The sequence below is a fragment of the Monodelphis domestica genome, chromosome 3 (genome assembly GCF_027887165.1).
Source record: "Monodelphis domestica isolate mMonDom1 chromosome 3, mMonDom1.pri, whole genome shotgun sequence".
NCBI classification, from domain to species: domain Eukaryota; kingdom Metazoa; phylum Chordata; class Mammalia; order Didelphimorphia; family Didelphidae; genus Monodelphis; species Monodelphis domestica.
The window spans coordinates 11,988,976-12,012,981 of record NC_077229.1 but is presented as its reverse complement, the minus strand read 5'-3'; the positions used below and the strand labels follow the sequence as shown (position 1 = coordinate 12,012,981).

At 42.2% G+C, this 24,006-nt stretch overlaps 1 protein-coding gene across 4 annotated transcripts; it reads right to left on the bottom strand.

The window, feature by feature from the left end:
* Positions 1 to 2,661: 2,661 nt before the first annotated feature.
* On the bottom strand, positions 2,662 to 18,264 carry LOC100619611 (zinc finger protein 420-like). Of its 4 annotated transcripts, none has more exons than XM_016427483.2 (6): positions 18,155 to 18,264; positions 16,522 to 16,644; positions 13,833 to 13,970; positions 11,009 to 11,135; positions 7,861 to 7,956; positions 2,662 to 5,558 (listed from the first exon to the last, which is right to left on the bottom strand). In XM_016427483.2, exons 3-6 carry the CDS (start codon positions 13,938 to 13,940, stop codon positions 3,283 to 3,285), a joined length of 2,607 nt encoding a protein of 868 aa, XP_016282969.1. In that variant the 5' UTR covers positions 13,941 to 13,970; positions 16,522 to 16,644; positions 18,155 to 18,264; the 3' UTR covers positions 2,662 to 3,282. The 4 variants fall into 4 exon arrangements, with proteins under 4 accessions (XP_016282969.1, XP_007506878.2, XP_016282970.1 ...); XM_007506816.3 differs by lacking the exon at positions 18,155 to 18,264 and adding an exon at positions 16,790 to 17,606; XM_016427484.2 differs by lacking the exon at positions 18,155 to 18,264 and adding an exon at positions 17,379 to 17,606.
* Between the last annotated feature and the right edge of the window lie 5,742 nt (positions 18,265 to 24,006).

Sequence of the window (24,006 nt, the reverse complement as noted above, 5' to 3'; positions counted from 1 at the left end):
TCTGGATCTGTTATCCTGAAATGCAGGACAGGCTGCTTCTTTCCCAAAGAGAAAGTACCAACCTGCCAAAAAAGAACCATCAAAGCAGGTAAAAGTCTTTAATCAGGACAAGGGAGGTACTGCTATTACAGCCACCATTCAGAGTCAGACACACACACAGAGACACACACCACAATGCTACTGAGCTCCAAGACTGTGAGAACACTCTGCAGGAAAAATGCCCCAAATGGTAATTTCTACTGAATGAAAGAACTTGAGGTTATACTTATACTTTAGGGCCTATATGAAAGGAAGGACAAGGATGTTAAATGGAGGCTTGAAGGAGAGGTTGTAACCCCAGAGTGGAGTACCTGAGAGCAGCTTACAGACAATAAGAGAAGCTAAGTGTAGGAATATAAGTTAGGGATAGACTGGTTTCAAGGATTAGTTAAAAGAAGGGAATTTTGATACAAGCCCTGGGAGAGGATTCTGGGAAGGAAAAGGAATTGTGGGAGTTTGAACAGAAAATAACTGACTTTACTTCATTCTTGGATTTCCACCAAACTGGAAGGAGGGTTTGACTCTCTGCCTGAATACCCACCAAACTGAAGGAGGGTTTTGCTCTGAGAGATTTTCCCAAGAAAATCAAAATGCCATGGAGAAAATTTTGACTTCTTGGTAAAGAATTTATTTGGAGGAAAGCATTTTCCCCGAGTCCAGAGATCATCTGCCAGTGGTCCATCTGCCAGAAAGCCTCATGGGCTAAGGTAATCCAAAGATTTTATTTGTGACTTTGGATTACTTAGTGCAGCCAAACCCAGGCTTTAACCTACGTTTATTAATCACTAGTGGAAAGTTTAGGATAGACTCAGATATCTTGGGGGGGAGGGAGGGTTAGGTAGAACAGGGAGCTGTAAGCATGGCCCAGAGAAGAAACAGAAGCTTCTCCTTAACCAGGAGACTTAGAAGTTGAGTGGACTTAGTTTTAAAAATCCTACGGTCCTACCTAACAGTTTCCCTTATTCCCCTTAGAAACTAAACTTTGTTTTCCATGAACCAAGGGTTTTGTGCTTAACTGGCCCTGGGAAGTTCCTAGATGGGCTGTATCATCAAACATCCCTATAGGACAGTTCCTTATTGCATAAGTAAACAAAAAAGAATGCTTTAAAACTATATTTCCTCCTATCCAGGGTGCTCAAAGGGTGCTGGGTGGCTGATTGTTCAGTCTAAGAGGAGAGTCAGTCTGGGAGTTCCTTGTAAGCATGTTCCCATGGGACAAAGGTAAATTTGAGGTTTCAAAAAACAAGATTGTGTCAACCTTGAGAAACATAGAACCACTAAAGTAGTTAGAAAGAACAAGTCTTTAATCAGGACAAGGAAGACAATGCTATGATTGAACACTACACAGAACTAAATTCTGGGACTCTGGGATCAATGTCTCTGGGAAGAATCACCTGTTTGGAGAATTTCCAATGAACTGAAGAAGGTGAGGTCTCTTGTTTATCTTTTAGGGAATAGAGAATAGTAAGGTTCAATTGACAGACTTTACAAGGGAAACAAGGGAAGGAGGAGTCCAGCCAGGGACTGGACTACCTGCAGAAGGTGATGCTTTACAGTGATTGATACAAGGGAAGGATGATTCCAGCCAAGGGCTGGCCTACATGGGAGAAGCATCTGATACAATGGAAGAAACTTCTAAGACAAACTACTGAGGCACAGATTGTCATTTTTCTCTTTTGGTTATAATAGAGAGTTCATTCAAACCTCTTTTGGTAAAAATTCTAGGATTGAGAGACTTTTATCCTGGTCTAATAGTGTAAAAGACAAATTCTCACCATTACATTCACTTATTACATCAACAAATTTTCATCAAGCAAATTAACAATGATTATAATCTTAGAATGTGGCCTAATAATTCTTGATTTACATAAAAAACTTTACCCACAAGATTAACAGCAGATGGAGGTATTGCGGAGCGGGGCTAAGATGGCAGTGTAGCAGCAGGAACATTCTGAGCCTCCTTCCAACCAATCATAACAAAGCCTCTCAAAAGGACAGAAATCAAAACCAGAAGAGCAAAGGCGATCTCCTCTGGGATATAGCCTTAAAGGAAGGCAGGGTCTGGGGATTCTAACACTATAAGAGGGCAAAACTGCACTTATCAGAATACAAGCTAATCACATCTCCCCCACATCACCTGCCATGCCAGAGTCAGAGAGAGGACCAAGGAAATCTCTGAATTCTCAGGGGCTGGCTGAGGGGACAACAGACTTACCCGAGGGCAATGCAAGGCCTTGGCAGTCTTGAGACCCAAGGTTGAAGAGTGTAGAGCATGGGAAGAAATAAGGCTGGACACAGCCAAGGCAGCAGGGGCAGGAAAGGTAGCTTCAGGGCAAAATGCTTTAAGGTTCTCTATACAAAGAAAATAACATTACATGGTATAACTTGAGCTCCTGGCTAGGAAGTGAAGATACTACAAAGGCAAAGCCCTGCAAAAGAGAATCGTAAAAAGTAATCAACATTCAGGAACCACAATCCACTCTTGGCCAAAAGAATATGTCCAGCAAGATGGCCAATCTTTGGGAAAGCCTTTGTACATTGTTGACATTCATATTGTTTGGAGTGAAATTTTAGGGTCTGCATCCTGGTTCAAATCAGTAGATAGGAGACTGGATAAGAATCTTGCAGCAAAATATGCAGCCTTTATTAGGGAAAGGATAAGGACAGGGGCACTGCTCTGAGTGGCTGACTCAACAGTAATGTCCATGGATACACAAATGAACTCAAAACACATCAGAAATTAACACAATACACCCCTTCTAGTCACCCACTACTTGTATATAATACAATATCTGTGTATGTTACATTTTCTTTATCTTGTCCTTATCTCCATAATGGTTGAACTCATGGGAGCATTTCTTAAGTTTGCAATTTTTAAGTTGAGCCAGGATTTAGATATGGCCAAGGCCTTTCAAACTGAAACATTTAGGACAAAGTTAAGATTGTAGTTGCATGTTTCGAGACTTTTCCAATAGAAACAGAAATCTAGCCTCTTAATCCATAAGTTTTAAAAAAAAAATTGAAAACAGGAGGTTTTGGCCACATTAGAAAAGAGTGAATAAAAGGTGAATATTTATGTATCTAAAAAGTTGCTGTGTGTGTGTGTGCATGGAATTTCTCTACTCTTCAAAAGGAAAGATTAGTATCTTCCTGAAGGATACCCAATTTTAACAAATTTTTACAACAAGTTTCCAATCGAACATTACTAAATGATAAATGTATGACATAGAATATTGCATGATTTTATCCGATACAATAAGGTTTCTTCTCTCCAGTGTGGATTAGCTGATGGATTGCAAGAGAGTTCCTGTGTGGGAAAGCCTTTCCACAGTGTTTAGATTCAAAAGATTTCTCTCCAGTGTGGTTTCTCTGATGTGTAGCAAGATTGCTCCTTTGTCTGAAAGTCTTTCCACACTGTTTGCATTCATAAGGTTTCTCTCCAGTGTGGATTAGTTGATGTGTAGCAAGAGAGCAGCTATATGTAAAAGCCTTTCCACAGTGTTTACATTCATAAGGTTTCTCTCCAGTGTGGATTCTCTGATGTTTAGCCAGAGATCTTCTCTCTATGAAAGTCTTTCCACATTCTTTACATTCAAAAGGTTTCTCTCCAGTGTGGATTCTCTGATGTGCAGCAAGAGAGCTGCTTTGTGTAAAAGCCTTTCCACACTGTTTGCATTCATAAGGTTTCTCTCCAGTGTGGATTCTCTGATGTATAGCCAGAGATCTTCTCTCTTTGAAAGTCTTTCCACACTCTTTACATTCATAAGGTTTTTCTCCAGTGTGGATTCTCTGATGGGCAGCAAGATAACAACTCTGCGTGAAAGCCTTTCCACAATGTTTACATTCATAAGGTTTCTCTCCAGTGTGGATTAACTGATGTCTAAGAAGATGACTTCCTTGTGCGAAAGCCTTTCCACACTGTTTACATTCATAAGGTTTCTCTCCAGAGTGGATTCTCTGATGTTTAACCAGAGATCTTCTCTCTATGAAAGCCTTTCCACACTGTTTACATTCATAAGGTTTCTCTCCAGAGTGCATTCTCTGATGTTTAGCCAGAGATCTTCTCTCTATGAAAGTCTTTCCACATTCTTTACATTCAAAAGGTTTCTCTCCAGTGTGGATTCTCTGATGTGCAGCAAGAGAGCTGCTTTGTGTAAAAGCCTTTCCACACTGTTTGCATTCATAAGGTTTCTCGCCAGTGTGGATTCTCTGATGGTTATCCAGAGATCTTCTTTCTATGAAAGTCTTTCTGCACTCTTTACATTCATAAGGTTTCTCTCCAGTGTGGATTCTCTGATGGGCAGCAAGATAGCGACTCTGCGTGAAAGCCTTTCCACACTGTTTACATTCAAAAGGTTTCTCTCCAGTGTGGATTCTCTGATGGACAGCAAGAGAGCTGCTTTCTGTAAAAGCCTTGCCACAGTGTTTACATTCATAAAGGTTCTCTCCAGTGTGGATTCTCTGATGTTTAGCCAGAGATTTTCTCCTTTTGAAAGTCTTTCCACATTCTTTACATTCAAAAGGTTTCTCTCCAGTATGGATACTCTGATGGGCAGCAAGTTGACTTCTTTGTGTAAAAGCCTTTCCACACTGTTTGCATTCATAAGGTTTCTCTCCAGTGTGGATTCTCTGATGGGCAGCAAGATAGCGACTCTGCGTGAAAGCCTTTCCACACTGTTTACATCCAAAAGGTTTCTCTCCAGTGTGGATTCTCTGATGGGCAGCAAGAGAGCTGCTTTCTGTAAAAGCCTTTCCACACTGTTTACATTCATAAGGTTTCTCTCCAGAGTGGATTCTCTGATGTTTAGCCAGATATCTTCTCTCTATGAAAGTCTTTCCGCACTCTTTACATTCATAAGGTTTTTCTCCAGTGTGGATTAGCTGATGTCTAGTGAGAGATCCCCTTTCTGTGAAAGCCTTTCCACAGTGTTTACATTCATAAGGTTTCTCTCCAGAGTGGATTCTATGATGTACTACAAGAGAGACCCTTTGTTTGAAAGCCTTTCCACATTGTTCACATTCATAAGGTTTCTCTCCTGAATCGATTATTTGATGTGCAGCAAGATTAGAGTTTTGACTGAAAGGTTTCTCTACTTCATTCCTCACAGAAACCATCTCTACCCATTTACTTTTTGTATGTCTAATGAAGTCTAAATTGTAGCTAAAGGCCATTCCTCCTAAGTTACCTTGATACATGGGCTTTTCAGAAGGCTTCTCATTCAACTGAAAAAGTCGTACTTCTTCAGGAAAGCATTTGCTGTATTTACTATTCTGACAATAGTCATTTCCTGAGGTCATTTTCATATACTGATTGAAGACTGAACATTGACTGAATTTCTCCGAAGGGTCATCAAATTCACAATCACTCTGTATATTTTTGTTTATTTTCATATCAGAGTCAGAGATTTCTCTCAAAATGAAGCCATGGGCATCATTAATCCATCTTTTGGGGTCAGATTCTTGCACAAAAATCCTCAGTTTTGTAGACATGTCCTTCACTTCAAAATTAGTCTCTGCCTCTGAAAAACAACAACAAATTATGATATAAACACAGAAGGAAGAGGGACACATACACAGATAGAACAATATACGTTTCTTTCTCTGATGGCAGAAATTAAACTGATTTTTATTCTATATCCCATCGAAAAAGGAGTTTTTAAACTTAAATGAGTAGATCCAGTCTTTAGATACACCATTTGGTCATATCTGCAAAATGGATGATTTTTTAAAAGCCTATGACATATAATAACAATGAAATCTCTCAATGGACCTATGACACAGGCAGGACAAAGATTCTCATCAAACTTCACACCACATGTCATGAGTAAAGAATGGAGGAATGTACCTGAACAACTTCCTTGCAGCTAGACTACAACCCAAACCCTGTGCCCGAGTATGATTTGTTCCCCATACTGGACAGTTTTTCTCCACTGCACTTTCTATCTTTCCTAAAAAATCATTAATCCATTATTGCTATAATTTTGCGAATCTCAGGTAACCTTCCATATATTACGTTCTCATCATTTTGGATACACTGTTATATGGTCATTTTTGGTAAATTTTGTATGCTAAGCAGAAAAATAATTTCACTCTTTAACTCTAATGAAACAATTTTCAAAATGGAATGTAAGTGGAATATAGATTTCCTTCTTCTCTCTACATACTCTGAAAGGAAAATGTAATTGTTCCAAAATGCAAAGATATTATGCCATTCAATTTAGAATTATGCCCAACTGGCTTTAAAAGAATGCATGCCCTTTGATCCAGCAATACCACTACTGGGTTTGTATCCCAAAAAGTAAATTTAAAAAATGGGTTGTACAAAAATACTCATATCCCAACTCTTTTTGCTGGAAAGAAATTGGAAAATGGGTGGCTTCCCTTGAATCAGCAATGACCGAACACATTGTGGTATAAGATGGTGATGGAATACTATTGTGCCATTAGGAATGATGAACTTGAGGATTTCTATATGAACGAGAAGAACCTCCATGAACTGAAGAGGGAAATGAGCAGAACCATTGAATGTGAAACTTTGTGGAATAATACAATGTAATACACTTTTCTACTAGTAGCAATGCATTGATACAAGACAGTCTTGAGGGACTTATGAGAAAGCATGCTATCCACACTGAGGGAAAGAACTCTGGGAGTAGAAACACAGAAAAAAAAACATGACTTTTCCCTTATATACAAATAGATACTGTGAGTGTGAAACACCCTGCCTCTTTTATGATTATAATAGTATCATTCTTTATGATTACTTTAATAACATTAGTCTTAAGTTAGTAGTCAAATAATATAGTTTGCTTTATAAGTATTAGAAACATTAGCTAAAAACAAAATAAAGTTTAGCGTGCTATCAAATCTTGTTTAAAGGCTTCTTGACCTGAAACCAATAACTCAAGTTTCCACTTAGCCCACCACATGCCTGTTTTTGTATGACAAAATAGTGAGATGCAAGTGGGAAATTCCTCTCTTTTGTATAACAAGATACTCAGAGGCACCCAACTGCTGACTCACAGTATTTCATAATAATTGTCAGAAGAAAAACAATTAGCTCGCAACCCCTTCTTGCAGAGGCCTTGGAAAGGTCAGCTATAATAATAGACAAAAGTTACCACCCATAGTGATTTTTTTTTACAGTTTCTACCTTAATCAGCACTTGTATCATTAATTAAGAAATGCCTATGTGAAAGATTTTGCATCCATTCGATTTTAATTTTGATTGTATTTTCTGTCACTGAGTCATCAGATGTTTTGTCATAAAAAAGGCTGTCTCCTATACCTCGGGATCTCTGGTTCTGATCTTAATCAGAAAGTAGTTTTACTATGAGATTGGCCTCCTCTCAATAAACCTATTGTTTCGCTGGGAGTTTTATACTGGTACCACAGTACATGATGGGGGGTTTTGGTTTTAAAAGGTTGCTCTACTAAAAAATGAAAAATATAAAAATTGGTATCAAATGATAACATTTATATATAATCCAGTGGGATTGCTTGTTGGCTCTGAGAGGGAGGGGAGGGAAGAGGGGTTGGAAAGAAAATGAATCATGTAAACATGGAAAAATGTTTTGAAACTAAAAGAGAAAAATGATCTCATGCCATTTAGTGCACACATACAAATTATTCATCTTATTTTATGATTACAATATATAATGTCTCATGACCTCTCTACACTTGAGTCCCTCATCCATGTCTCAGAAAATGAGCAGCATGATTCAGCACGGGTCTGCCAGTGCCCACGTCTAGCACTCTCTACTACAACAGATAAGTCTTTTGGGATAACAGGCCTTATATACCTGCTTTCACCTCACTCACCTGGACAGGAGCTCCTGGGGCCTTTTGGCTCTAGCTGCCATGGTACTTTCCCTTGTTGAAAACAGGAGGTACAATATTCTCTAGGAACTGGAAGACCTGGGCATAACAAAGAAGGAATCAGGAGAGGGAAAAAAATAGTTCATCTTAAAGGAAAGGGGGCATGAAAGTAAGGTCTATAGAATGGCTTCTGTTTTATTCACTCTTGAGATATTTGCAAGAGGGAGAATATCATGGAAAACATTTGCAATCAGCAAATTCTATCTTTACCTCCTGTAATAGAAGAATAGGTATATTCTACAACCTCCATTACACAGAAATTAATGGTAGTTGGTAGTGAAAGGATAAGAAATGAGAACTTGGAGTCAGAAAACCAAATTTAATCCAGGCTCAGAGAGAGATGGTGAGTGCCCTTTAGCGTGTCTCTTAAACTCTGTTTGTCTCAGTTGCCTCAATTGTGAAGTAAGGGCAATAAGAGCATTAAACTTATAGGGGTGCTGTGAAATTAATGATAATTATGAACTCCAGTATGACCAGTAGACGATATAGAAAAGATCTCATCTTGAATGGGATTTGAAGGAAGAATGAAGGTAGAATTAGGATAAACTTGCTAGTATAGGCAGAATTAACTGTGAGCTCATTTTATATTTTAATTTTTTATTTCCATGTTGTTATGGAAATGAAAGTCCTCTTACCATTACTCTCGAAATGTTTACTTGCATACGTCAAATGGGTTTCTTATGAACAAAACATCATAGGATTCTGATTTTTAATACACTGTGCTATCTGCTTCCCTTTTTTATGTGAGTTCATCTCATTTATAATCCAAGTTATGATTGCCATCTCAGTATTCCCCTTCATCTTGTTTGCTTCTTTTTATCTTGCACTTTCTCCTTTCACTTTCTATTCACACATTTCCCTTTTAATCACTCCCTCTATTCCACCTCCCTTATATTATTGTCATTTCTCAACCACCTTCCTTATTCTGCTCATGTTCCTCTACAGAATAAGTTAAGATTCTATACCACACTTAGTCTGGGTGTTATTCCCAATGAGAATGAGTAATTCTGATTGCCTGTCATCACCCTCATCATTCCCTCAACTGTGATGGGTTTTCTTCCCATGTGTGAATTTAAAATTTTCTCCATTTTGCTTAGTCTAGCATCAAGGAATATATACACCCACACTTAATGATTAAGTGTCAAGGAGGAAGGCCTATGACTGGTATATGCTAGCAAGTGACAAATCAGAAACAATTAACTGACCTCTGGGCTGTCCTAAGCCAAGGTTAAGCTACCAATGGCACATGGGAGACACAGGAAGTGAGGTAAAGAACTGCCTTTATATTTCACGTTACTTCCTGTGGGGAGGGAGCTTTGTGGAGTTAACCCTGGAACTGGAGCCTGGAGGAGCTCTTCAGATGGCTTCCTTGTGACGGTCACGTGGTGAGTGATAAGACTGATTCCCTTTCACTTGGCTTTCTGGGGAGGCCCCCTTGGCCAAGGTCTCTGAACTCCTCTCTGGGGCAGTTTAAATTCTTTTCCCCTCTCTCTCTCTCTCTAAATTTCTTCCTTGTATTGTAAATAAACCACCATAACATTTCATTCTGAATTGAGTGTTTCATTGGGATTTAGAAATTAAATCCCTGGTGACCAACTAAATTTATATTCAGTCTCAACCCTAAATTTACCCTTAACAGTCTGGCTAATCCATGAAGGCTGTGACAAGTGCCCTCAAAATTAAAATTCCCTGAAATTTTCCTGAAAACATGCCTCTTTATTTGATATAATTTACCCCATGTTACTTCTCTCTTCTATTTTCTTTTAGTGCTATCCTCTTTTCCACTCCTTAAATTTTTTCACATATCTTCCTTAACACATTAATACCACAGTTTCTGTATAATTCTTCTAACTACTCTGAAAATGATAACAATTTTAAGAGTGACAAATATCTCATCTTTCCACAAGGCACATGAAAAATTTTACCTTCTTGACTCTTGTACATTTTCTCTTTCTTAATTACCTTTTATTGTTTCTTTTGAATTTTGGATTGGGACATTAACTTTTCTGCTTTGGTCTGTTCTTTTCCTCACTAATGCTTGGATCTCCCCTTTATTTATAAAATACTGATTTTTCTCCGAGAAAGTATATAATCCATCATCATGGGTGGGTAATTCATGATTATGAACCCAGTCTCCATGCCTTTAAGAATATCATATTTCAAGCATTGTGATCCTTTAACATAGAACTCCCCAGAACATGTATAATTAACACTGGGGCTCCATGATATAAGAATTGTTTCTTACTGACTGAGTGCTATACTATCTCCTTACCATGAAACTTCTTAAATTGGGCTATATTCTTGGCACTTGTGATTTGGGGAATTACTGCAGGAGGGGAACTGTGGCTTCTTTCCATTTCAATTTAAACCCACAATTGGAGAAGTTTTCTTTGATAATATTATAGAATAAGACATCTAGACCATTTTGTGGTGAGGGGTAGTCTAATGAATCTTAGATTAAGTCTTCATGGATCTATTTTACAGGACAGGTGTTATTTTTTCAGCCATATATTTCATATTTTCTTCACTTTTTAAATTTTTTTGATTTTGTTTTATTATTTCTTCTATATGCAGAATACTAATTTTAAAAGAAGGATTTTCTTCCATAAACTTTTGATCCTCTTTTTCTATTTGATACATTTTAGTTTTCCAGGAATGCTTTTGTACATTGGATTTTTTTAGCTGTTTTTTCCAGTTAGTCAGTACTACGTAAAACAACAACAATTCTTTTCTTTATTAGATTTTATTTGCTTCTTTTGCTACTTAACCAATTTTTCTTTTTCTGCTCTTATTTTCTTTTTGCAACACCTTCATTTATTTTGCCCATTTTTCTTCCACTTCACTCATTTCATTTCTGAATTCCTTTTTGAACTCTTCAAGCACCTGAGACCAATTACAATTATTAATTGATATTTTGCATGTGGAGACTTTTATATGTCAATCTCCAGTTCAACAAGTGCTTTGATCTTCTTTGCCTCTCAGATTTTTCTATGGTTAGATTTTTCTTGTGCTATTAAATCCTGTACATATGGCTTGGAATAGACATTCCCATAATGACAGATTCATAGGTAACAGTGAAAATGATCCTTACCCACAGAGAATAGATTCTGCACATTCTCCAGCATGACCTCCAGGTACAATTCCTTCTGAGTATGGTCCAGTAGGCACCACTCTTCCTGGGTGAAATCCACAGCAATGTCCTTGAATGTTAATGAGCCCTAAGACAACAAAAGTCACAAGATTTAGGGCTTAAGCTTCAGAATTCGTCTACTAAAACCCTCATCCACTGACTGGAGGAAACTAAAGAATACAAAGCTTTTATCCAAATTCCTAACCTTGAACTGTGTCAGAGCAAGCACTAGAGACCAGAACCCAAAAGAATAATCACAAAATCATTTTATGCCTAAAGTGAGAATCATGTGGTGAAGAGTAAAACCTGGAGATGTGTCTCACTTTGAAATGATTTTCCCCAGGCAGATGGGAAGTGCTCTCTGAGTGAGATGGGAGATTCCGTGGATGAGAAATAGAGAGGGTGATCTGGGTATGCATTGATGATATAGCAAGTATACACACACACACACACACACACACACATATACACACATACATATATATACATATATATGTATACATATATATATAAAACATATAACTGCAGAAAAAATCATATTAACACTATGTACCTTTAGTACAAGAAATGAGAACAAAGAGGGAAAAATAAAACATTTTAATCAAAACGAAAGAAAAGAACAGCAATAATAAAAATAAGGGAGAATAAAAAAATCATGATTTCAATGTGTTCTCAAAAAACAGCATCCACTTGTCAATGCATTATTATCTCCAATGCATATGATAGGGTACAGTCAGTCAATCAGTCTCAACAGAAGATGCTCTCTTTACATGTGAGTAATGAATCCAAGAGTTCATTTCTCCCATCTTTATAGATGTTAGAGTAGCCAACAATATATGGAGTGGCCCTTCCCAGGAAGGCTCAGTTGCTGCAGTACACTGGACATTCTTAATGTACACCTTGTCTCCTGGGTTCAGGTCATGAAGTGAAAAGTCTAGTGGTCCAGCTTGTATTGCAGCTCCAGATTCATGGAGTTCCCGCAATTTGTGCTATATTTCCTATACATAGGAAACAATACTAGTATCTCCCCCTAACAGTGATGTATACGACTTAAGAAGTTAATTACTTTTATAAACGATAACTACGACAACTTTTTAAAATTCTCATATTTATTCAAACCAATTCTAAATCTTACACTGGCAAGAGAGTCCCTGTGCATGAAAGCCTATACACATTATTTGCATTCATAAGGTCTCTCTCCAGTGAGTATTCTCTGATGTTCAGCAAGAAGGTCCCTCTGTCTAAAAGCCTTTCCATGGGGCAGCTCAGTGGCTCAGTGTATTGAGAGCCAGACCTAGAGATGGGAGGTCCTAGGTTCAAATCTGGCTTCAGACACTTCCTAGCTGTGTGACCCTGGGAAAGTCATATAACCCCCATTGCTTAGCCCTTACCATTCTTCTGTCTTGGAGTCAATGGCTCCAAGATGGAAGGTAAATGCTTAAAAATAAATAAATACATAAAAGCTTTTCCACATTGTTAACATTCTATAAAGATTGTAAATGAACTAGATTTTGGTGTTGTTATAATGATGGTTAAGGATGTCCTAAAGGGAGACTGTTGTGAAAGGAAACAGAGTGCTATGAAACAGGAACCTTGATGGGTTGACTCCTATTCTCCCTCACTCCAGCTAGGTGGTGGTATCAGGGGTACTACAATGAAAATAGGGGATCCCCCGTTACATGAGGTTGATAGGAAGTTGAAGGGAGACCTTATGTATCAAATGAAGTAATGGCTATGCCCAAATTCCCTGTCAGGGAAAGATCAGGGAGACACACTTCCCCAAGTGCTTGAACTCAGCAGGGAAGGGTCTGGATTAACACTTTGCTGAGTCTGATCTATAGCTTCAGCATATCACCTTCCATTAGTTTAGGAGATAAACCAAGAGAAATATCTGACTGTGATTAAGAAAGGTTTAATAAGCAATGGCTATAAGGCTTGTAGGGGGTTGGAAAGAGGGAGTCAGAGTCCCTGGTATGTATTTGTCCTACAAGGTCCCTCACACAGACAGCAGTCCAGCTAAATCTGAGTTTCTCCTTCCCAAACCCAGCTAATTCCTTCACTCCTAATTTTAATACTATCAGGCTAAGGAATAGTCCGAACAGGTGCAAAAGGCAAAGGGAGAGGGCCAGGCTCCAGAGCAGGGAGTCCATGACACTCCCAAGGCAGAAGTGTCTTGAAACTCTGCTGAGATGTTTCCTTGAAGGAACTACTTAGTAGCAGTGGTCTGAGGACAATACTCAGCTGAAACCTCTATTTGGCTCTTGACAAGATCCCCAGCAGGGAAATGCTTCCTGCCTCTTTGGGATCTCCATTCAAAAGCCCACAATTCTCCACGGAGTTTTCCCAAGTCTGCTCTTCTCTCCCAGAATCCTCTGCTCCTTAATGGTCTTTGCTGTTAGTAAGGTCAGGCCCACCTTTATATAACTCAACTAATCACCAACCCACAATACCAGCAACTGAACCCCAAGGCCCAACTCATGCCCAGCAGCCAACTTTCCCTGAACTGCCAGCCTTAACTGCACAACCCACTGTGAGCCACTGACTCTCCAGTCATCAACTGACAGTCTGCAACTCTCCCCCACTCAGCAGAATGCTCTGACTGAGACATCTTTCTGCCCCCTTGCCTCTTGAAGACAGAGGGAGAGATGAAGAAAACTCCTTTAACCCTATTCTGACAACAGACATTTCCTGAACTCAATTTCAGATACTGACTTAGGACCGAATATGGGCTGAATTTCTCTGCAGCGTCATCAAATTCACAGCCACTCTTTAGTTTTTTATTTACCTGCATATCAGAGTCACAGATTTCTCTCAAAATGCAGTCATGGGGAACCTCATTCATGCACCTTTGGACGCCAGATCCTTCCACAAAAAGCCTCAGCTTCGTAGACATCTCTGTCACTTCAAAATTATATCTCTGCCTCTGAGGAAAACAAATTATGATATAAACACAGAGAGAAGGAGGACACACATAGAGCAATATAAGTTCTTTCCTTTGATGGCAGAAAGTAAAATGATTCTGATTCTATTTTCTCAGGCAAAAAAACAGTTTTTAAACTTAAACAAGCAGAGCCAGCCTTTGGATACACCATTTGGTCTTATCTACAAGATAGATTTTAGAAATATTTTCACACATAACAACAATGAAACCTCACAACAGACCTGTGACAGAGGCAAGTCCAAGATACTCATCACACTTCACAACTCATGTTCTGAGTTTGACTACAACTCAAACCCTGTGCCTGAGCATGCTCTGTCCTCCAGATTGGACACTCTTTCTCCACTGCTCTTTATATCTTTCCTAAAAGTCAATTCATCTATTATTGCTATAATTTTGTGGATCTCAGGTATCCTTCCAGATATTTTGAATGCACTATCACATGGTCATTCTTGGTGAATTTTGTATGCTAAGCAGAAAAATGACTTTTCTCTTTTTAACTCTCATGCAGTAATTTTCAAAATGCAATATAAATTTCCTTCTTTTCTCTATACATGAAAGATATTATGACCTTCAATTTGGAATCATGGTCAACAGGTTTAAAAGAATGTATGGTCTTTGATCCAGCAACACCACTACTAGGTTTGTATCCCAAAAGAATGATAAAAAAAGAGTTGTATAAAAATACGCATACCCCCACTATTTGTGGTGTATGAAATTGGAAAATGAGGGGATATCCCTTGACTGAGAAATGACTGAACAAACTGTGGTATGTGAAGGTGATAGGATAATATTGTGCTATAAGGAATGATGAATTGGAGGACTTTTAGATGAACTAGAAGAACTTCCATGAACTGATGCAGAGCAAGATGAGCAGAACCAAGAGAACATTGAACACAGAAAGTGAAATTTTGTGGAATGATCCAATATAGTGAACTTTGCTACTAGTAGCAATGTAATGGCACGGGACAATCCTGAGAGACTCATGAGAAAGAACGCTATCTATATTGAGGGAAAGAAGTGTGGGAGTAGAAACACAGAAGAAAAGTATATGATTTATCACCTGTATATATGGGTACTAGGGGTGTAAAAAGCCCTACCTCATTTAAGATTATAACAGTATTATCCTTTAGGATTATTTTAATAACATTAATCTTAAGTTAAAAGTCATAAATATATTCTGTAGTATAAGAATTATAAACATTAGCTGAAACGAAATAGTTTAGGTTGGTGTCAAATCTTGTTTACAGGAATTTTGACCTTAATCTTGTCACCCAAGTTTTCACAGACTGTATTAAATATACACATTACATTTTTCAATTAAAGAATAACAAGGAAATCATGAGGAGTTTCCAGTGCCATTTTATTATAAGTGTAATTTTAGGGTTATGAGCTAATCTAAATGAATTTGGTCACCAGGGAATATCCCAAATAAAAATACCCAAGTCAGTTTGGAAATTTATGGTGTTTAATATAGAAGGAAGGAATTAAGGAAAAGAGAGAGGGAAAGAGTATAGGATTTCTCTTGCCTGGCCTGTGCCAGGGGGAGTTAAAAGATCTCTGCCAAGAGGTCTTTGAAGAAGATTAGAGGCTTCTATGAGGATAAAGTTTGGAAAGTAAAGGAGAAAAACTCAGCTAGAAACTCACCACTTTACTGGATAATAGCTGTAGCCACCCCAAGATGCCAAAAGGCCCAGCATGCTGCCACCAGTCACCTCTCCACCACCAAAATGACCGGAGAAAGTGACATGAAATATATAGACCTTTTACTCGTGTGTCCCCTCCTCTAAATATTCACATGTAACAATCACATCAGGGGCTTTTCTCCAGGACTGCCCATTTTTTAGTTCTCATCTTTTCCTTTTACTGCCCTGCCCATTGTAAAGGATGTAGCTCTGAAGTCTACTCTGGGTCACCAACAGCGTCAACATCCTGCTCAACTCAGCCTATTGGCTGCTGGTGTCTCATAGCAGGTGCTGACCATTGACAAGGAGCCTAATATTCTCCACACTGTCTGCGCCCTGAAAGACCACTTGCCAGGCTTCAATTAATTTACATGAAGCTAATAATTAGGGATACTTATCTGTTATTTGTAATCCTACACTGTAAACTGATACCTCCAAACTGAGCCTTGGCACCTTCCTCATTCTCCCAGAACCTCGTGCTCTGAAATGGTGTCATTGTCCTGGCAGGCTTCTTTCCACCCTAACCAGCTCCTGTAATGGCTGCCTGAAGTCAGTGAAAGCACCCAAAAGCTCCAGTCATGGGGATTCCGGTAACTAAAGATGTCACACTCCAGGGTAGATGAATCAGACAGCCCCTGGGCCTGGCTGGCTGGAACCTGGGCCGGCTCATCCAGGAAAGGGCTACGGCTGGAAAACCCAGAGAACACAGCATATGTGGGGGCAGCCAGGGTAAAAACCTTGATCTCAAACAGTGATGGCACTCATGCAGGCCTGGCAAAGACACAGTTCTTGGTTCTACTGTATTCCAGGGTGGGGGAGGATGGCCAGGGATGGGGGTGGGCTGCACTCACCTGGGATGGGGGCCTCAGGATCTTGGGAGCTATTCCCTCTGGCTCTGGGGTCTCTGCTTGGGGTAGACTCAAGTTCTTCTGGGAGTGGGAGCCCCAAGGTAGGGAGACCTCCTCTTTGGACACCTGTGGGGAATTAGGGGGAGGCGCTTAGTTAGAGGAGCTCCCTGGACCTTCTGATGGCCTCAGGGGAGACTCTCCCCAACAGAGGAGAACAGGGAGCCTCAGGCTTGGGAAGGGCCTTGGACTGGTCAGGAAGAAGCTTCCTCACCTTTTCTGCCGCCATCTTTGGTTCCATTCCATTCATAAACTGCACTGCTGGATTGTGGGACATGGGGGGGCAGAGGGGAAGATGGGCATCAGGTGGGGGTGGGGGAGAGCCTGTTGGCATTTCTTCTGTGCCCAAGATCGGGCTCCATCCATGGAATGTGGGCACAGGAACCCCCACCCTCGCTGCCCACTAACAGGCTCACGTTGACTGCTTCTCCCATCGGGGCTGCAGACTCATTCTCTACTATGGGGGAGGGCAAAGCCCTCCATGGCTCCTGGTATAGACAGAGCCACCCCGGCCTGAGCCAGGCACTTCCGTGTTTGTCCCTTTTCTGTGGTCCTTTAAAGTAATGGTCAGTCAAGGACACACACATAGAGACTGCCACTCCCCCGACCACAAGCATTTACATGGGAAGCGGGCTCCTGCCCCTCCTCTGCTTGCACATGCGCCTCCCCTTTCCCCCAGCTCAGCAATCTGAAACTGCACCACCCGGGTCTTCCTGCGGCCCAGGAACTGGGAGCAGAAAGTCTCAGTAGCCAACACGGGGAGCCAGAGCTGCGCCGGCGCACTGACTCCCTCCAAGCCTCACCTAAAAAAAGGGTCCAAAAACCGCAAATGTGAGCCTTCCCAGAGCTGAGACTACCTATAAGAGGTTCCCAGAATGCCTTGGGGATGCCACAGGGGAAGGAGCCAAGACTGCTGTCACTTCAGAAACTAAGCATTCTGGGAAATGGAGAAAGCCTGGGGAAAGGGCAGGGTTTACATGAAATCCTGAGTCAGGAATGCTGGGAAATGGAGTCCAGCTTGGGTTCCTGGGTTTAGAGCTATGATGGGGGAGCAGTTATAGAGGAATTCGGGGAGTCGTGTTGGACTGAGGCGGGGGCGGTGCAGCCTCCTCCTCCCCACCCCGATTTCCCCTCCAGCCCAGCCCAGATTCTTCTTTAGCCTTCAAAATGCCTCAGGCGAAAGCCTGGCACACGGAAAGCTGCTAATGGGCGTCTATTGATTGAATGAATGAATGACGGATCAATGGATCTGTGCTCGCCGCGGCCCGGGAGGTGGCGCTAGCATCCTCCAGTGGGACGCAGATAGACACACTCACAGACTCTCCCCTCCCCCCAGCACACTTTTACAGCCCCGCACACCACCTCTGCCAGTCCCGGCTTGTTGCACATGCGCACCTGCTTTCAGCCACACTCCCAGGCTCACTCACCCGGAAAGGTGCATCCGGGTCTTCCCCTTTCCCGGGAGTTACGGAGCAGAAAGTCTCAGCTGTCAGAGCAGGGAGCCCCAGGGAGCCCCAGGGAGCCCCGGCCCCCCCACCCCACCGCCAGCACCACTGACTCCCTCCCCTTCTCCTCTCACCTAGCAAAGATCCTAGAAGCACAGCAGCAAGTCTTCCAGGAGCTGAGACTGGCCACGTGAGTTCCCAGCATGTCTGGACATGGCCAGGATGGGGAAGAGTCAAGACTAGGGAGAAGACGGCTCTCTGGGAAATGGAGTCCTCCTTGGCGGGGGAGGGGCGGGGGAAGCCCTAAGACCTGCACAGGTATTCTGGGAAATGCAGTCCTCCTGTCTAGGCCACTCCGTGTAGAGACTCGCCCAACGTGGCGGGCTGCAGGCTTCAACCCCCACCCCCAAGTACCCTTCTCGCCCAGCCGGGCTGCTTCTTTAGACTGGAAGCTGCCTCAGGCCACAGCCTAGCACACTGCAGGTGCCTCATAAGTGTCTATTCATTGACTGATCAGTGAATGGATCTCTGCTCTCCCAGGGCCAGTGGAAGTGGCTCTTGGATCCCTGGTTCTGATAGAGAAGGAAACTGAGGCAGAGAGCAGAGACTGACAGTCCAAGCCCAGGCCCAGGTTCCCCTCCTCCAGGGATCTCTGTGAACATCCTGCTGCTCCTTCTCCTTTGGGGGGAACCAGGGAGTTCCCCAAAAGAGAGGCCAACCGTCTCCCCAGGTGGAGGAATCAGGCGACTGGGGCTGCCCTCCTGGGCCTGGAACCCCCAAGATCTGGGCTGAAACTTGGCCTCCAACACTGCCCAGAGTGGGAAGCCTGGCCAAGGCCCTCCCCAGCCTTTGCCTCAGTTTCCCCCACTGTGGAATCCAGAGAATAAGAGTCTGAGCCTGGGGCTATGGGGAAGCTGATCCAGAGAGGATCTGGGGGAAACAGAGCTGCTTCCTCCTTGTCTCCTGGGCCTCTGGAGCAGCTGAGGAGGGTCTCCCTCAGCATCTCTCTCAGCCCACAAGGCCCACAGACCCTTCAGAGGCCTGGGGGAGGCCCAGGAACCCCCTCCTGCCCTTTGGGAGGCCACACAAGGTAGCGGCATCCACTGAGCCCAGACTCTGAGCCCTGATGAACAGAAGACAGTTTGGGGGTGTCTGTGTGTCTGTCTGCAGAGCTGTTGGGTCAGGCTGTTCAGGCCTGGCTGCCTCTTCTCCTCTCCCCCCCTTTGGGTTTTCTGGGCAGAGGCTGGGAGGCTTTACTCTCTCCTCCTGCAGCCCAATGGACAGGGAAGGAAACAGGCAAGGAGGCTTAAGTGACTTCTTCAGGGTCCCACAGGGGAGATCTCAGGCCTCCCTGACTCCAGGCCCTGAGTTCTAGCAGGCACTGAGGGGCTAAAGACCCTGGAATTCCTCTCTGCTGTCTCTGGGGTTCAGGAGGGGAGAACATACAGGCCCGGACTGGGCATGACCTGCTGTCCCCTGGGTTTGGGGTCTTGGGGGTCACCCAGGGCCTTCCCTGGACTCTAGACTCTTCTTCCAGGCTTTGGGCCTGTTGAGGCTGAGCTGGGAGGCAGCCCTAAAAGGAGGCCCAGAGGAGGAGGCCTCCAGGGAGGTGTCTGGGCCTGCCCTCAGGATAGGCGGCAAGAGGGATCCAGCACCCTTTGAGGGGTCCTCTGAGGCCTGCCAGCCCCAGGAGCCCAGGAGGAGCTCTTTCCTACATGTATTCCCTGTCCTGGCCTGGTTCATGACCTCCCCCAGCAGGGGCTTCCTGGCCTCCCTTCCTCCTCCCTGTCCCTGTCCCTCCCCAGCACAAGCCCTGCCTTTTCCCAGCTCTCCCCTGCCATGTGCCCCTTCTTTTTAAGCCTCCCCTTCTGTGTCAGTCAGGGCTGAGTCTGGGCTCCAGAGGGTCTCCCATATGTCCCAGGACACATTTGCACCCAGAACCTCTGCTCTCCAGGCCATGATCTATCCTTGGGGCCATCTGACTGCCCTGGACTCAGCTTCTTCCCAGAGCTTTTCCCCCACATCCCTCCTAGTGCTATCAGGTATTCCCCACCCTGCTGCCCCCCAGGTGGGGTTCCCATCCCCCCTGCTGGCTGGACCCCCCCAACTTACCTCTTTTCCAGCCAGAAACATCTTCCCCCTGGGTCTGCCTCCATGCTGGCCTCCCTGTTCCTCTGTACCTCTTCAGAGCCCATCTCTGCCCCACAGATTTTGTATTCCAGAGGACAGTGGGGGGCAAGGGAGGCCCTTCGGAGGCACAACTCATAGCTCTGAAACATGCCTGTATAATTGCCAAGGGTAAAAAGGCAGCAATTTATAAGGATTCTAGATATGCTTTCGGCATTTGTCACTCAGTCGGGATGCTATGGCTCCAGAGAGGATTTTTAACCTCAGCTGGAAAATCCACAGCTAATGCAGAAATTATTAATGAAGTTCATTCTGCTCTCAAACTGCCTAAAGCCCTAGCTGTAGTTCATTGCTCTGCCCATACAGGCGGCTCTGACCCTGTCTCTAAAGGAAATGACTGAGCAGATGCCACTGCAAAACTAGCAGCCATAGAAGGACCTGGATTAATTTTAACATTAACAACCACTGATAATTTAAATTGATCACTTTCCTATAATGAAAAGGAAGTGGAAAAATGGAAACAAAAATTTAAAGCAAAACAGATTAATGGAGTATGGGTATCGTCTGAAGGGAAACCCCTGCTCCCTAGAAGTTTCTAACACCAAATTTGCCAATCTGTGCATAAAAATGGTCACTTTGGTACCCAGGGAATCATGAACTCTGTTAAGAGAGTATGGATAGCCCCCGGTATAACTACCATAGCCTCTAAAGTGTGTTCAACCTTCTCTACCTGCCAAGCATATAACCAATATACCTTTCGTGGCAAAGCTTTCGGTGGGCGTCCTCTGGCTTACACACCTTTTGAGCACCTACAGATAGATTTCATAACATTACATAACATTATAAATTTTGTCTAGTCATAGTAGATGAACTGACCAGATGGCCGGAAGCATTTCCTGCGACCCGAGGCACGGTGGCTTTTGTTGCTAAGGTGCTTTTAAGAGAAATTATTCCTCGTTTTGGCCTTCCAGCACATATTGATTCCAATAGAGGAAGTCATTTTACTGATTCTGTCTTAAACCAAATATATTCTTGCTTGGGGATAACTCCCAAATTCCGTGTTCCATATCATCCCCAGAGCTCAGGCCAAGTTGAAAGGATGAATAAAGAACTTAAAACTATGATTGGCAAATTATGCACTGAGACCCATTTACAATGGCCTGAAATTCTCCCTCTGGCCCTATTTTATCTTAGAAGCAGGCCTAGAGGAGACTTACATATTTCCACATTTGAGATGCTTTTTGGACATCCGCCTATACAGTCTAAGCCTTTCTCCCCTGCTTATACATCACTATTAGGGGGAGATACTACTATTGCTTCCTATATACAGGAATTACAGCATAAACTGCGTGAACTTCATGAATCTGGAGCTGCAGTACAAGCTGGACCACTAGACTTTTCACTTCATGACCTGAACCCAGGAGACAAGGTGTATATTAAAAATTTCCAGCATACTGGAGCAACTCAGCCTTCGTGGGAAGGACCATTCCAAATATTGTTAACTACTCCAACATCTATACACATTGGAGAAAAGGACTTTTGGATTCATTGCTCACATGTAAAGAGAGCATTTTCTACTCAGACTGATTGACTGTATCCTATCACATGCATTGGAGATAATAATGCATTGACAAGTGGATGCTGTTTTTTTCAAAAACACATTTAATTCCTGGTTTTTTTTTCTTCTCTTTCCCTTATATTTGTTATTATTGCTCTTCTTTTGAATATTTGAATTTTTTCCCCTTTCCTCATTTCTTGTAAAAAAGGTACGTACCATTACATTTTTTCCCTCTCTCTCTGCAGTAATATAAGTTTAAATATACATACCCAAACAGCTTTAGACTGTGGGAACCTGCCATTTATTGATAAAATGTTATGGGACTATGATTAATGTTTGTGTCTGATTCCAGGAAATGGGATAAAAACAAGGAGCACAGACTTTACCTGAATAGTGCCAAAAGAGCACACAGGAAATACTAATGTGGACTCAAGGTTGTGATGCTTGACAAACGTTAAGTCATAGGACTTCCTTGTATCTACTCTCTTTATGAAGTACTCATACAAATACAAAAATTTGACTATCATGCTGGCTCCCTATATCCTTGAGAATGAAAAAAGTCAGACCAGGGAATGACTCTTCCCTATCAAAATAAAATTCTAGTTCCTTTCCTTCTTATAATATGACAACTTCCTGTAGTCTAGGCTGCAAATGGGTAAGTGAAATATTACTGCATTCTGTCCTAGAGACTTGTGGGATAGAAATTACTGTAAATTGGACCTTTACAAGGGCCCATTATGAAGTTATTCTTGTTTACTCAACATTTTATACATAGATTTTGTTATTTTGATTCTGATTTTGAATTTTTTCTTCCCTTTCTCCCAAAAGTTTAACTTTCTTCCATATTTTTCCCTTTATATATTTTTGGTTTTTTGTTTGTTTTGTTTTTATTGTTTTTGAATTCTTTTAATAACTGACTCATATACCCCCATAACTCAACAATGAATCCTGAGCTGAACTGTATTTTTTTAACACCCACTTCAGGGGGGATTTTATTTTAATAAAACTCCCAGATTTTGAACAGTTTTTTTTGTTCGCGAAATATCTTCAAGGAAGAAGCTTGCTAACTCCTAAATCCAGAGAATGAACTGTTGCAGAGAGATGCCAGAAAACCTACATTACATCAAGATCAAGAATGAACCTTGGGGTGTGGTTGCTTGAACTGAAGGTTGATTGAATTTATTTTGAATGTACACTCTTCTGCCAAAGGGGACTGCCCCCTAATTGGCTTTTGTCAATGTGCCCAGCAAAACATTGGTTTTTGCTGTCTCTCTCTATCTCTCCTGCTTTTCCTTTATCTCTAACTATTGTAATTGCATAGCTAGTATGTTTACAAGACCCATTGGAGAGGTTAGCCTTCCTTGGGCCTCAGGGGGTATTGTGAATTTCAAAACTACTCAACCCTGTTCAAACCATTCTTTAGAGGATGGGATTTGGCTATTTCCTGATCAATAACAATAGAGATATTTGGAATGGATAGAATCAGGTCTTGGAAACTACAATCTCCACCCTACTGAGGGTAACAGGATTTAGGAAGGGCTGCAGCAAAGCTCAAGATTTAATTATTTGAGAATATGACCTTCAACAGACATGTGCAAAGGGGACAGACTTCTGGGTGGTCCTGGGTTAAGCTAGAGCCACCATTGGCACAGGAGAGACACAGGAAGTGAGGTAGAGGACAGCTGAGGAATCTGGGGACTTCCTGGGTGAAGGAAAGGAGGTGGTTGGTGCCTGGTGCTTGAGGTGGAGGCCCTGAGACTGTTTCTCCATTTTGGTCACATGAGTGATAGGGACTGATCTCTTTTCTTTGCCTCAGCTATCTAAAGGCTTGGGCCTTTGGCCCAGCCTAAGCAGAGGGGTATTTAAGCCCTATTCCCTTCTCTCCCCCTCTCTCTGTCTATCACTGTCTCTCTCTCTCTCTCTCTCTTTCTCTCCCTCTCTCTCCCTCTCTCTCTAATACCTTTCTTCCTCCTGTTTGTAATTAAAAACTCCATAAAAGGTTGACTGCTGACTTGAGTTTTCATTTAGGAATTACATAGCTGAGTTCCTTGGCGACCTTAAATTAATATATATCAGTCTTTTAAAGTGATTTCCATATCACACCAGCTAAACCTTGTGAGGGTAGCCATCGGGTCGTCGTCTACCCCTGGTGAACCAGGGCTTTGCTCACCCAGCATGTGAAGACTGCTTTGGCTGAACAGATGGAAGAAACCAATAAGAAGGTTCAACAGCTGAGATGGTGATGCAGTAAAGCACTGTGTAGTGCTTACGGGGTGTTGGAGAACAAAGGACAACACGGCC

What these genes read in the sequence shown, in the direction of transcription:
- LOC100619611 (XM_007506816.3), bottom strand. Translation starts at nt 16,909, where the DNA reads ATGCCAACAGGCTCTCCCCCACCCCCACCTGATGCCCATCTTCCCCTC. An exon ending in CAAAGATGGCGGCAGAAAAG is followed by an intron (nt 16,645 to 16,789) that starts GTGAGGAAGCTT and finishes AATTCCCCACAG; the next exon opens with GTGTCCAAAGAGGAGGTCTC. An exon ending in TCTGTGACTCTGATATGCAG is followed by an intron (nt 11,136 to 13,832) that starts GTAAATAAAAAA and finishes TTGTTGTCTTAG; the next exon opens with GGCTCATTAACATTCAAGGA.